We start from the raw sequence: 15,244 nt of genomic DNA on the forward strand, positions 1-15,244 counted from the left end.
CATAATATGTGAGCAACATGTATGTACATGTTTGCATTTTTGAGAGAATATTATTTATGCGTGGTTATTCAAAAAACTCAAACTTAAATGTTCTGATATAAGACCACAAACAACCAACTTCACATATTCCCACAATACTTTTGACTAATGGATCTTGTCGGCTAGAGTATTTACTTCAAAATGATCTGAAAATCATCCGGGCTAATCGTTCACATTAAACAATAGATTGATTTAAATTTTGTAAGACACTTTTTGTTTGGAAAGGCAATATGCAGGGGGGCGTGAATGATCCAACAAGGTCATGAATAATGTCCTCATTCACACCTGGAGACAAAGAAGACCTGCTAATGCTGCATACTAATGAGCCTTAGGTGTCACTGAGCGACACAGAATGCAAAGAATGCAAAGGCAACACACACACATATATACATACATACATACACACACACATATATATATATATATATATATATATATATATATATATATTACTACAGAATTGGTTCAAAGTTGGAAACATCTTGAAAAAAAAAGTGTATTTTTCCACAAACTGTGTAGGCCTATGCTTGCAAATTGTATAATATCCAAGGTAAACATTTCTAGTAATTGTGCAGTTAATTCTCATTCGTATTTTCAGAAAGTTTTGGATTATGTAGGCTATCCTCTCCCCAAATTTGTCACTAATAAAACACAAAAATAATTTAAAGAGAAGGCTTATATTGACCTTTTAAGATTTTGTTTGCACCTTGGAAATTAGGTTTTGATGTGGCAGTACAAACTTTATAATCTATCCAAAACGAAATGTCTTTCATATTTCGTCTGTAACATTGTCTTTTATAATATAGCCTATATTAGGGCATAAATGTTAATTTGCAGTTTAAAATGTTGCTTATACAAAGACATTTTATTTCAACGTATTCAGTCGATTTTTACTCATCTCAGTAGGCAATATAGTTTCATTCACACAGACACGCGCGAGCTGTAGTAGCTAAACAACAACATGCATATGTGCCGTTCATTCATCAAACACAGAAACGCGCGAGCTGGAGTAAACAGCAGCATGTGCCGTTCATTCATTCAAACACAGAAACGCGCGAGCTGGAGTAAACAGCAGCATGTGCCGTTCATTCATTCAAACACAGAAACGCGCGAGCTGGAGTAAACAGCAGCATGTGCCGTTCATTCATTCAAACACAAAAACGCGCGAGCTGGAGTAAACAGCAGCATGTGCCGTTCATTCATTCAAACACAGAAACGCGCGAGCTGGAGGAAACAGCAGCATGTGCCGTTCATTCATTCAAACACAGAAACGCGCGAGCTGGAGTAAACAGCAGCATGTGCCGTTCATTCATTCAAACACAGAAACGCGCGAGCTGGAGTAAACAGCAGCATGTGCCGTTCATTCATTCAAACACAGAAACGCGCGAGCTGGAGTAAACAACAGCATGTGCCGTTCATTCATTCAAACACAGAAACGCGATTCAAATTTAAACAGTCTTTTGCGGTTTACATACACCATTTCATATCGCGATTAGAACAAAGCACTTACTGATCTGCAGGATCCGTTGTTAGGCTACTCCAGCACGTTTGAGGTAAAATTTCCAGGATTATCACGATATTATTATTCCTCACAGCGAGTGTGTTGTCCAGCTGTTGTGGGCGTTGACTGGTTTGCATATGTGTTGCTTCAGATAATCTGCGTCTGAATAGCGCGCGCTCTCGATGGGCGTGTCACATTAGTAGAGTAATGAGATGCCAGAACGATAATGAGCACGACTGATCTCTCGCTCTTTTTATATAGATTACATAAACAGAGAATATTTGTTTTAGTTTTGAATTAGATAATTTAAAACTACACACTTAAATGATTATAGAGATATATAGCTCATGTCTGAGTGAATAGTATTCGCTGAGATTTGTATAAATTTAGAGACGTGCTTCAGAAAAAAAGTTCACGGAGACGGAGAGGCATAAAGCACTCCCTGTTTACTTTCTTTATTTTACAAAAGCACAATGTTTTATTTCGATTGTAAGTGGACACATAAAAAAGTAGACATTTAACAGCTTATTTTTTCATATTTCTTAAGTCTGTATGACCAAAACCGACGGAGTATTTTAGGTCTATTTTTCTGCTATGTAAAAAAAAAACGAGCAAAACGCGCCCGCGCGTTTGCCGACCTCAGGGGGTTAAGTGTCTACTTTTTATGTGTCCACTTACAATCGAATAAAACATTGTGCTTTTGTAAAATAAAGAAAATAAACAGGATGTGCTTTCTGCCACTCCGTCTCCGTGAACTTTTTTTCTAGTGCACGTCTGTAAACATAAACAAAACTCAGCGAATACTATTCACCCAGGCACGAGCAAAATATCTTTATAATCATTTAAATGTGAACTTTTAAATTATCTAATTTAAAACTAAAACAAATATTATCTGTTTATGTAATCTATATAAAAAGAGTGAGTTCTCATTTCAGCTCATTATAGCTTGTTGTCTTTTAATGTGACCACGCCCACGGAGAGCACGCGCTATTCAAACACATGGTCTGAGGCAATACATGCAAACCGGCCACATCAGCTCGATAAAACACATCAAGTTTAATCAGATGAATGTACTATGTGTCATCTTGCAAGGCTGTGAGGAATAATCCTGGGAAATTTACCTCAGAAGTGCTGGTTTCACTTCGAGGAGCAATGGATCCAGTTGAGGATTAGTAGTAAGTTTTTTATTCTTATATGCTTTGTTCTAATCGCGATATGGAATAGTGTCTGTAAACCGCAAAAAGACTGCTTAAAGGAACACTCCGACTTTTTGGGACTTTAGCCTATTCACCTTATCCCCCAGAGTTAGATAAGTCCATACATACCTTTTTCATCTCCGTGCGTGCTATAAGTCTGTTTGACGCACCCACCGCTAGCCTAGCTTAGCACAAAGACTGGATGTAAATGGTTGCAGCTAGCATACTAATCCAAATAAGTGACAAAATAAAACAAACATTTTTCTATTTACATGTTGTGATTTGTATAGTCACAGAGTGTACAAAAAACAAAGTCACATGAGACAGACATATTTTAACCGTATAAATACTGGGAACTATATTCTCTGAAGGCGAAGCACTGCTACTTGGGCGGAGTGATAACCGCAGCACCTGAGACGCGCCGCTGTTTCTTCTGTCAACAAAACCTACGTGACCTCTAGCTCTGCTCAAGTGTTACTGGGACGACAGAGCGCGTTCGAGGCAACAATACTAACATTACAGGGGATACATGGAGCCCGTAAACAACTACAATAGTAGTTACCACCCTATTCATATAATAGTGTCACTAACGTTACATTAGATCTAAGTTAGATAATGGCACTGTTACAGTAACGTTAGGCTAAACATTAAAAAATATAACGGAACACTTACCGCAGCCGCTCCACTTTGTCCTGTATGTGATATCGATGGGATGGCCGTATCTTTCAGCACACGTTTCATGGTCCTTGTGGCAAATTCCATTTTTTGAAAATAGTCATCCTCAGTGAAATGTACCGAGCAAACATAATGTCCCTTGATAATCTCATTAGGTGTGTTTTGATCAATATCCAGAGCAAGTATAGCCATTTCTTCATCCGGTCAGCGTTTTTAGTTGGAATTCTATGAAACATCATGGTATTACCTGGTCTCCCCTGTTTATTGTCACAGCTCTTTACAATACAGCGAAAATCCATGATTGTAAACTACGCTTTTACTATTTATAAATTGCTGACTCTGTTAACGTTACCCAAACTCTGAACGAACTCTCTGCGCCTCACAACGGCGCGTCTCAGGTGCTGCGGTTATCACTCCGCCCAAGTAGCAGTGCTTCGCCTTCAGAGAATATAGTTCCCAGTATTTATACGGTTAAAATATGTCTGTGTCTCATATGACTTTGTTTTTTGTACACTCTGTGACTATACAAATCACAACATGTAAATAGGAAAATGTTTGCATTATTTTGTCACTTATTTGGATTAGTATGCTAGCTGCAACCATTTACATCCAGTCTTTGTGCTAAGCTAGGCTAGCGGTGGGTGCGTCAAACAGACTTATAGCACGCACAGAGATGAAAAAGGTATGTATGGACTTATCTAACTCTGGGGGATAAGGTGAATAGGCTAAAGTCCCAAAAAGTCGGAGTGTTCCTTTAAATATGAATCGCGTTTCTGTGTGTGATGAATGAACGGCACATATGCACGCTGTTGCTACTAGTTGTTGACTAGTTTTGGATAGACTATAAAGTTTTTACTGTAAAATAGACATCAAATAAGCTTTTATTAGCCAGTTTCTGCTCATATGTTAAATATATAGTATGTTTTGTCAAAAATAAACTCATCAACTAAGATGTTATAGTGTTTGTTCCAATGTAACGTTAGGCTATATCAAACTAATGAATCCTTAACTTTCTTAAAAAAAATTAGGCACATTTTGGGCAGAGGATGTATTCCAAAACTTTCTGAAAATACAGAATGAGAATTAACTGCACAATTACTAGAAATGTTTACCTTGGATATTATACAATTTGCAGGTATAAAAATAATTGAAATAAATAATGAAAGAAAAGTTTCCAAATCTAACTTTGAACCACTTCTGTTGAGTGGCTCATATAGCCTATTTGAACAGGATTTGTTTCCAGGTATGACTATGTACTAAAAATGTGCTTTTGACTTTAATTTATATATATATATATATATATATATATATATATATATATATATATATATATATATTTATTTATTTTGTCCTCACATTCTTTCTTGTGTGACACACCTGAATGAAAGGCTCATTATGCAAGCTCATTATGCGGGGTCATTATGCGGGCCATTGTCTTCTCAGTTACTATTCATGATGGTGTTGGATCGTCCACGCCCATTGCGCATATTGCCTTCCCAAACAAAAAGTGTTTTACAAAATGTAAATCAATGTATTGGTTTATGTGAATGATTAGGCAGGATGATTTTCAGATCATTTTGAAGGAAAAACTCTAGGCGACAACATCCATTACTCAAAAGTATTGTGAATATTGTGAAAGTATTGTGAAAATTAGCGATTTGCAGAAGGCTTACCCTGATGGATTGTTTATTGTCGCTGGAGATTTCAATCATGCGAATCTCAAGACAGTGCTTCCGAAATTCCATCAGTATGTGGACTTCGCAACGAGAGGGGCGAACACGCTTGATCTTGTTTACACAAACATCCCAGGCGCGTACCGGGCGGAGCCCCGCCCCCAACTCGGCTATTCAGACCACATCTCTGTTTTTCTGATTCCAGCTTACAGACCAATCGTCAGGTGCACAAAACCACTTCAAAAGCAGGTGAAAATTTGGCCAGCAGGAGCGATCTCTGCTCTCCAGGACTGTTTTGAGTCTACTGACTGGCATATATTTAAAGAAGCTGCAACATATGACGACTCTACCAACTTGGAAGAATATACATCATCGGTGACCAGTTACATTAGCAAGTGCATTGATGATGTTACCTTCTCCAAGACCATCAATACACGCTCTAACCAGAAGTCGTGGATGACTGCGGAGGTGCGTTCCCTTCTGAACACCCGTGACTCCGCCTTTAGAGTAGGCGATAAAGCGAACCCTTAGTACAGCAAGGGCAAAACTGCATGCACGGTCAGAGAATCCTAACTCATTTCCAGGACAGCGGCGACACGCGGCGTATGTGGCAGGGAATCCAGGCCGTGACCAACTATAAGACACCATCAGTTGCCTGTGACAGGGATATTTCCCTCCCAGATGCGCTGAACATCTTCTATGCTAGGTTTGAGGCACAAAACGACGTGGTGGCGAGGAAGACCACCCTTGCTCCCAATGATCAGGTGCTCTGTCTCAACTCGGTTGATGTGAGGAAAACCCTATACAGAATCAACCCGCGGAAGTCTGCTGGACCAGATAATATTCCGGGCAGGGTGCTCAGAGGATATGCAGACCAGTTGGCGGATGTTCTTACTGACATCTTTAATATCTCTCTGAGCAGCGCCGTCGTTCCAACATGCTTCAAGGCAACCACCATCGTCCCCATAGCTAAGAAGTCTTCGGTGTCTTGCCTCAACGACTACCATCCCGTTGCACTCACATCATGTATTATGAAGTGCTTCGAGAGGCTCGCCATGAGGCACATCAAGATCCAGCTGCCCGCCACACTAGACCCACTGCAGTTTGCGTAACGTCCTAACCGCTCAACCGATGACGCCATCGCCACCACCCTTCATGAACCTCGTCTGAAACGCAAAGGAGGAGGTGTTGCTGTAATTTATAGTAATATTTTCAAAACCACTAAGAAATCTAGTTGTAAATATAATTCTTTTGAAGTGTTGGTGCTTAATGTAAAAATATATAGTGTAAACGATAAATCACGTTTTAAAATTCTGCTGGCTACTGTATACAGGCCACCAGGGCACCATACAGACTTTATCAAAGAATTTGCGGACTTTCTATCAGAATTAGTATTAGCTACAGATAAAGTACTAATTGTTGGTGACTTTAATATAAACATAGATAATGAAAAAGATGCATTGGGATTGGCATTTAAAGACATTATAAACTCAATTGGAGTTAGACAACACGTGTCAGGACCCGACTCATTGTCGTAATCATACTCTAGATCTAATACTATCACATGGAATAGATGTTGATGCCGTTGAAATACTGCAACAGAGCGATGACATCTCAGATCACTATCTAGTCTCGTGTAAATTACATTTAGCCAAGGCTGCAAAGCCGACTCCGTGTTATAAATATGTTAGACCGATCACTTCTGCCACTAAAGATTGCTTTATCAATAATCTTCCTAATCAGTTTCATCATCTCAGCATCCCGGATAGCTTAGAAGAACTTGATATTGCAACAGAAACTTTTAACTCTCTCTTTTCCAGCACTTTAGACACAGTTGCTCCGCTGCGCTTAAAGAAGATTAAAGAACATAGTCCATCGCCGTGGCACAACGAGCACACTCAGGCCCTTAAGAGAGCAGCCAGAAAAATGGAGCGCAACTGAAAGAAAACAAAACTAGAGGTGTTTCGGATTTCATGGAAGGAGAGCTCGATTGCTTACAGAGAGGCTGTAAAAGCTGCTAGATCTGCTTATTTTTCAACCCTATTAGAAGAAAATAAACATAATCCTAGGTATTTATTTGAAACAGTGGCTAAACTAACGAAAAAGAAAGCTTCAAGCCCAGAAGTTTCCAAGCAACACAGCAGTAATGACTTTATGAACTTCTTCACTTATAAGATCGATAATATCAGGGACAAAATTATAACTATGCAACCGTCTAATACAGTATCGCATCAGGAAGTGCATTGTAGTCTCCCTGAGGGAAAATTTGATTAATTCATTGCTATAGGAGAGGAAGAATTTTGCAAACTCGTCAAATCATCTAAATCGACAACGTGCATGTTAGACCCTATACCGACTAAGCTGCTGAAAGAGATGCTTCCAGATGTCATAGAACCTCTTCTTAATATCATTAATTCACCTTTGTCTCTAGGATACGTACCAAAAACATTTAAGCTAGCTATGATTAAACCGCTTGTTAAAAAACAGCAACTTGATCCTACAAAACTAGTCAATTACAGGCCGATCTCTAATCTGCCATTTCTGTCAAAGATATTAGAAAAAGCAGTATCCTCACAACTGTGTTCCTTTCTTGAAAGAAATGATATCTGCGAGGATTTTCAGTCCGGTTTTAGACCGTACCATAGTACCGAGACAGCTCTCGTTAGAGTCACAAATGATTTGCTTTTATCATCCGATCGTGGTTGTATCTCTCTATTAGTATTACTGGATCTTAGTGCTGCATTTGACACCATTGACCACAACATCCTTCTAAATAGACTCGAACATTATGTTGGCATTAGTGGAATTGCACTAGCATGGTTTAAATCATACTTATCTGACCGTTATCAGTTTGTAGCAGTAAATGAAGAGATGTCTTATCAATCACAAGTTCAGTATGGCGTACCACAAGGCTCAGTACTAGGACCGCTGCTGTTCACTCTGTATATGCTACCATTAGGAGATATCATTAGGAAACATGGAATTAGCTTTCACTGTTATGCCGACGATACTCAGCTGTATATTTCTTCAAAACCTAACGAAACCTACCAATTCACAAAATTAACGGAATGCATAGCTGATATAAAAAATTGGATGACTAGTAATTTCCTACTACTAAATTCAGAAAAAACAGAGATTCTAATTATTGGACAAAAAACTTCCACACGTAATAACCTAGAGTACTGTCTAACACTTGATGGCTGCTCTGTTAAGTCTTCGTCGTCGGTTAGGAACCTGGGTGTGCTCTTTGATACCAATCTTTCATTTGAAAGTCATGTGTCTAGTATCTGTAAAACCGCTTTCTTCCATCTTAAAAATATATCTAAATTACGTCATATGCTCTCAATGAATAATGCAGAACAATTAGTTCATGCGTTTATGACCTCAAGGCTAGATTATTGTAATGCTCTACTGGGTGATTGCCCTGCATGCTTAATAAACAAACTACAGCTAGTTCAAAACGCAGCAGCTCGAGTTCTTACTAGAACCAGGAAGTATGACCATATTAGCCCTGTTCTGTCAACACTGCATTGGCTGCCTATTAAACATCGTATAAATTTTAAAATATTGCTGATCACTTACAAAGCACTAAATGGTTTAGCTCCGCAGTACTTGAGCGAGCTCTTAACGCATTATAGTCCTTCACGTCTACTGCGATCTCAAAATTCCGGCCAGTTAATAATACCTAGAATATCAAAATCGACTGCTGGCGGTAGATCCTTTTCCTACTTAGCACCAAAACTTTGGAACAGTCTTCCTACCATTGTCCGGGAAGCAGACACACTCTGTCAGTTCAAATCTAGACTAAAAACACATCTCTTCGGCCTAGCATACACATAACACATTATAGACTTATATAATTAGGCTGCATAGTTTAGAACAGCCGGGACCGGGAACACTTCCCGAAATCCTGATGTACTTGGTACATCATAAGAAGGATGGCGTCTACGCTAATATTAGTCTCTCTGTCTATCCCGAGGTTTACTGCTGTCCACCGGAACCAGGCCGTATCCAGATCTGATGAAGGACCAGCGCCAGGACACGACGATGACGCCGCTGACCTGAAGTGTCAACCAGTCTCTCCTCCTCTCCACTCCGACTTCAACCAACCGGAACTGGACAAATACTCTGATTCATTCTGAACTTCATACACTGTTCACTCATTGGCCAGAGGAGAACTGGCCCCCGACTGAGCCTGGGTTCTCCCAAGGTTTTTTTCTCCATTCTGTCACCTGATGGAGTTTTGGTTCCTTGCCGCTGTTGCCTTACCTTCTGGCTTGCTTAGTTGGGGACATTTAATATTCAACAATATTATAGATCTTCCTTAAAGGTGGACGATGATGAAATTATTTTTTGTATTATTTTCATGTTATCACTGTGAAGCTGCTTTGATACAATCTGTATTGTAAAAAGCGCTATATAAATAAAGATGACTTGACTTGACTTGACTTCATCTGGCCCTCACTCACCTAGAGAAAAAGGATTCATATGCCCGATTGCTGTTCGTCGATTATAGTTCAGCATTCAATACAGTCATTCCTCAGCATTTGATTGGGAAGCTGAAAGTACTGGGCCTGGATACCTCCCTCTGTAACTGGATCCTTGATTTCCTGACTGGGAGACCTCAGTCAGTCCGGATTGGGAACAACATCTCCACCACCACCATACTGAGCACTGGGGCCCCGCAGGACTGTGTACTCAGCCCACTGTTGTTCACTTTGCTAACTCATGACTGTGCAGCAAAGCACAGCTCGAACCATCTCATCAAGTTCGCCGATGATACGACCGTGGTGGGTCTCATCAGCCAGAACGACAAGTCGGCGTACAGAGAGGAGGTGCAGCGTTTAACGGACTGGTGTAGAGTCAACAACCTGTCGCTGAATGTTGATAAAACTAAGGAGATGGTTGTTGACTTTAGGAAAGTACAGAGTGACCACTCCCCACTGAACATCGATGGCTCCCCTGTGGAGACCGTCAGGAGTATTAAATTCCTTGGTGTTCACTTAACAGAGAATCTAACCTGGTCCATTAACACCAGCTCAATTACCAAGAAGGCCCAACAACGTCTCTACTTTCTGCGAAGGCTGAGAAAAGCACACCTCCCACCGCCCATACTAACAACTTTCTATAGAGGGACTATTGAGAGTATCCTGAGTGGCTGTATCACTGCCTGGTTTGGGACTTGCACCATTGAGGATCAAAAGTCCCTACAGAGGATAATTAGAACAGCTGAAAAAATCATTGGGGTCTCTCTTCCATCTATCAAAGACATATACACACAACGCTGCATCCGCAGAGCAACCAGCATTGTGGGAGATCACCCACAATGCTCGGTCATGACCCCACTCACCCCTCATATAATCTTTTCAATCTCTTGCCATCTGGCAGGAGGTACCGGAGCATTCGGGCCCGCACTACCAGACTGGGTAACAGCTTCTACCCTCAAGCAGTTAGACTTTTAAATACCCAAGAACTGATAAAATAAACACACACTTCTGTGTGTTTACTACGTGGTACTGAACTTTTTGCACATGTCCGGAATTGCACTTGAGAGAACTATGTCTATTAATTTTAATTCATAGAGTGGCATGTTTACATTCTACACTTTAGTAAGCACAACAACACCTTTGCACTACCATGAACTGTTCTGGCGCTGCTTTGTCTTTATTGTGCCTACTGTCCTGTCTTTTAGTAAATTATTATATTACACGTTTTTATGTGCAATTTTTATCTAGTCTGTGTAACTTATTGTGATTTGTGATTGTTTTTATGTAGCACTAAGGTCCTGGAGAAACGTCATCTCGTTTTGTAGTATACTGTAATCGTATATGAATGAACAACAATAAAACCACTTGAACTTGAACTTGAACTTGAACACATATTTACTATGTGTTTTGTGGCGTTATTTCAGACACTTTAATGTCACAAAAAAGCACAAATGTCAGGGCATGTCAGAACATCTCAAGGACCCCAAAAACACCTTAGTCCCCAGAGGGTTAAAAGGTGGAGGGCAAAAGGCCTGCAGCACAATTGTGCCCGCAACATTAGTAGGGACCTTAGGAATGTAACCCGGCCTAGGGTAAAGGAATGCTTTAACCATCCATCCATCCATCCATCTTCTTCCGCTTATCAGGTGCCGGGTCGCGGGGGCAGCAGTCTAAGCAGAGATGCCTAGACTTCCCTCTCCCCAGACACTTCCTCCAGCTCTTCCGGGGGGACACCGAGGCGTTCCCAGGCCAGCCGGGAGACATAGTCTCTCCAGCGTGTCCTAGGTCTTCCCCGGGGTCTCCTCCCGGTGGGACGTGCCCGGAACACCTTCCCAGGAAGGCGTTCAGGAGGCATCCGGAACAGATGCCCGAGCCACCTCAGCTGACCCCTCTCGATGTGGAGGAGCAGCGGCTCTACTCTGAGCTCCTCCCGAGTGACCGAGCTCCTCACCCTATCTCTAAGGGATCGCCCAGCCACTCTGCGGAGAAAGCTCATTTCGGCCGCCTGTATCCGGGATCTTGTCCTTTCGGTCATGACCCAAAGCTCATGACCATAGGTGAGAGTAAGAACGTAGATTGACCGGTAAATCGAGAGCTTCGCCTTGCGGCTCAGCTCTTTCTTCACCACGACAGACCGGTACATCGACCGCATTACTGCAGAACCTGCACCGATCCGTCTGTCCCGTTCCATCCTTCCCTCACTCGTGAACAAAACCCCAAGATACTTAAACTCCTCCACTTGAGGCAGGAACTCTCCACCAACCTGAAGAAGGCAAGCCACCTTTTTCCGACTGAGGACCATGGCCTCGGATTTGGAGGTGCTGATTTTCATCCCAGCCGCTTCACACTCGGCTGCAAACCGTCCCAGTGCATGCTGAAGTTCCTCGTCTGAAGGGGCCAACACGACAACATCATCCGCAAAGAGCAGAGACGAAATCGTGTTGTTCCCAAACCCGACACCCTCCGGCCCCTGGCTGCGCCTAGAAATTCAGTCCATAAAAATTATGAACAGAACCGGCGACAAAGGGCAGCCCTGCCGGAGTCCAACATGCACCGGAAAGAAGTCTGACTTACTGCCGGCAATGCGAACCAAGCTCCTGCTTCGGTCGTACAGGGACCGGACAGCCCTAAGCAAAGGACCCCATACTCCCGGAGCACCCTCCACAGGCCGCCACGAGGGACACAGTCGAATGCCTTCTCCAAATCCACAAAGCACATGTGGATTGGTTGGGCAAACTCCCATGAACCCTCCAGCACCCTGGAGAGGGTATAGAGCTGGTCCAGTGTTCCACGGCCCGGACGAAAACCGCACTGTTCCTCCTGAATCCAAGGTTCTACTATCGGCCGTATTCTCCTCTCCAGTACCCTGGCATAGACTTTCCCAGGGAGGCTGAGAAGTGTGATCCCCCTGTAGTTGGAACACACCCTCCGGTCCCCCTTCTTAAAAAGAGGGACCACAACCCCGGTCTGCCATCCCAGAGGCACTGTCCCCGACCGCCACGCGATGCTGCAGAGGCATGTCAGCCAAGACAGCCCCACAACATCCAGAGACTTGAGGTACTCAGGGCGGATCTCATCCACCCCCGGTGCCTTGCCACCGAGGAGTTTCTTGACTACCTCGGTGACTTCAGTTTGGGTGATGGACGAGTCCACCTCTGAGCCCTCAGCCTCTGCTTCCTCAATGGAAGACGTGACGGCGGGATTGAGGAGATCCTCGAAGTATTCCTTCCACCGTCCGACGACATCCCCAGTTGAGGTCAACAGCTGCCCACCTCCACTGTAGACAGCGGTGGTAGGGCACTGCTTCCCTCTCCTGAGGCGCCGAACGGTTTGCCAGAATTTCTTCGAGGCCAGCCGATAGTCCTTTTCCATGGCCTCATCGAACTCCTCCCAGGCCCGAGTTTTTGCCTCCACAACCACCCGGGCTGCAGTTCGCTTGGCCTGCCGGTACCCGTCAGCTGCCTCAGGAGTCCCACAAGCCAACCAGGCCTGATAGGACTCCTTCTTCAGCTTGACGGCATCCCTTACTTCCGGTGTCCACCACCGGGTTCGGGGATTGCCGCCTCGACAGGCACCGGAGACCTTACGGCCACAGCTCCGAGCAGCCGCTTCAACAATGGAGGTGGAGAACATGGTCCACTCGGACTCAATATCTCCAGCCTCCCTCGGGATCCGGTCGAAGCTCTGCCGGAGGTGGGAGTTGAAGATCTTTCTGACAGGAGGCTCAGCCAAACGTTCCCAGCAGACCCTTACAGTACGCTTGGGTCTGCCGAGTCTGTCCAGCTTCCTCCCCTGCCATCGGATCCAACTCACCACCAGGTGGTGATCAGTTGACAGCTCCGCCCCTCTCTTTACCCGAGTGTCCAAGACATATGGCCGCAGGTCAGATGAAACGACCACAAAGTCGATCATCGACCTACGGCCTAGGGTGTCCTGGTGCCACGTGTACTGATGGACACCCTTATGCTTGAACATGGTGTTCGTTATGGACAAACTGTAACTAGCACAGAAGTCCAATAACTGAACACCGCTCGGGTTCAGATCAGGGGGGCCGTTCCTCCCAATCACGCCCCTCCAGGTAACACTGTCGTTGCCCACGTGGGCGTTGAAGTCCCCCAGTAGAACAACGGAGTCCCCAGTCGGAGCACTTTCCAGCAGAGTCCTGCACGGGTTCGGGTACCCGCGGGTATTTTGCTCAAACGGGTGAAAAATATCCAACTGTGTCGGATACGGGTGCGGGTCGGGTCGGACACGGGGAAACGCGGGTCTAAACACGGGTTCAGTGAGATGCGGCGCCTTGTAAAAGGTCCAAGTGATCTGAGGGCGCGCGCGCTTCCTGGTGTGTGACGTGTGTGCAGACTGGTGCATAGATGTATACACTAGATGTCGCCTTGGCTACGGCAGTTCATTGGAACGAATGTCTTTAATGCGAAATCTAGTGTATACATATCTATGCACCATTCTGCGCACACGTCACACAGAAGGAAGCGCGCGCGCTCTCAGATCACTTGGACATGGCTTTGTTACAAGAGGTAAAAACTATATAAATACTGTTCGTTTTCTCACACAAACCACTCGTTTCGTGTCTTAGGTCATCAATGTGTACTTACATTTACGAGTCATTAAATCATGTTTCATTTGGACTTCTCTGTGCATGCTCTTTGAGGTGGACCCCATAGACCTGCATGATATGACTTTCAGACAAGAATGGTTTGACCTAAAAATATCAAAATTTAAAATACTGTGGAAACAAAGACACCTACATCTTGGATGTCCTTGAGGTAAGCTAAAACATATCAAAAATTAATTTCAAAGTGAACTATCCCTTTAATGCAAACACAGCCACAGGGGAAAAAAATAATATTTTTATTAAATAACATTTGAAAACCTGTATAAACTGAACACCAAATAACAATATTAACTATTGAGAGGTGATGACTCGTTCATGAAAACGTCACAAAGAAACGGGAAAAGTAGCCTAATGATTATTGAATAGGCTATATAGGCCATGTCAAATATAGCCAGGACAGAGACAGAGCTGTTTTCTTTCGTTTTGAATTGTTTTGTTTAAAAGTAGGCTACACATTTCAAGCTTTCTATATGTTTCTCAGGTCTGTGAGGCATGTAGCTTATACGCTGAGTTTCGTTAATTTCCAGTTCATGCGCCGTTGATCCGCTCCGTGTCCTGATGCCTGCTATTAGGCTACTTCTTATTTATTAAATTCAGACAATTGGTTATAAAACATCATTTAAATTAAGATAAAATTAATACAAAACGAAATTCAATTTAAAGAAAGGCTTTATACAGTAAGAAACTTATAATGAAGTGGTCAAGTCTGCCTCTGTCTCCCGACATATTGCACAACGTATGATCTTAGGCTACTATGCTTTTAACTTCTCATATAATTAATATTGATGAAACAATATATACATATATATAAAATTGTGAAGCTGATGTGCTAGACGAAATTGAATTGTTTTGTGGTAACGCGTTAGCCATGTAGGCCTAGGCTATCGGCTTTTTGACAGCTTCGGCTGTTGTCCTTGTGTTAAGGCAAGCCGCCAAAGGCAATACAAATTTGAAAAAAGTGTGTCTATAATGTGATTGACTAAACTGATTTTATTTCGGGTGCGGGTCGGATCTCGGTTCTATTTTAAGCGGGTCGGGTCGGG

At 43.0% G+C, this 15,244-nt stretch overlaps 1 protein-coding gene across 1 annotated transcript in view; it reads right to left on the reverse strand.

The window, feature by feature from the left end:
* The window catches only part of LOC306990928 (uncharacterized protein), a 370,388-nt gene extending 355,830 nt beyond the window's left edge, over positions 1-14,558 (reverse strand). Inside the window, exon 1 of the mRNA XM_079598275.1 lies at positions 14,182-14,558. Within this exon, the coding sequence (XP_079454401.1) occupies positions 14,182-14,248 (67 nt within the window). The 5' untranslated portion in view covers positions 14,249-14,558. The remainder of the gene's footprint in view (positions 1-14,181) is intronic.
* Between the last annotated feature and the right edge of the window lie 686 nt (positions 14,559-15,244).

This window comes from Phoxinus phoxinus (genome assembly GCF_949152265.1).
Source record: "Phoxinus phoxinus genome assembly, chromosome: 22".
NCBI classification, from domain to species: Eukaryota; Metazoa; Chordata; class Actinopteri; order Cypriniformes; family Leuciscidae; genus Phoxinus; species Phoxinus phoxinus.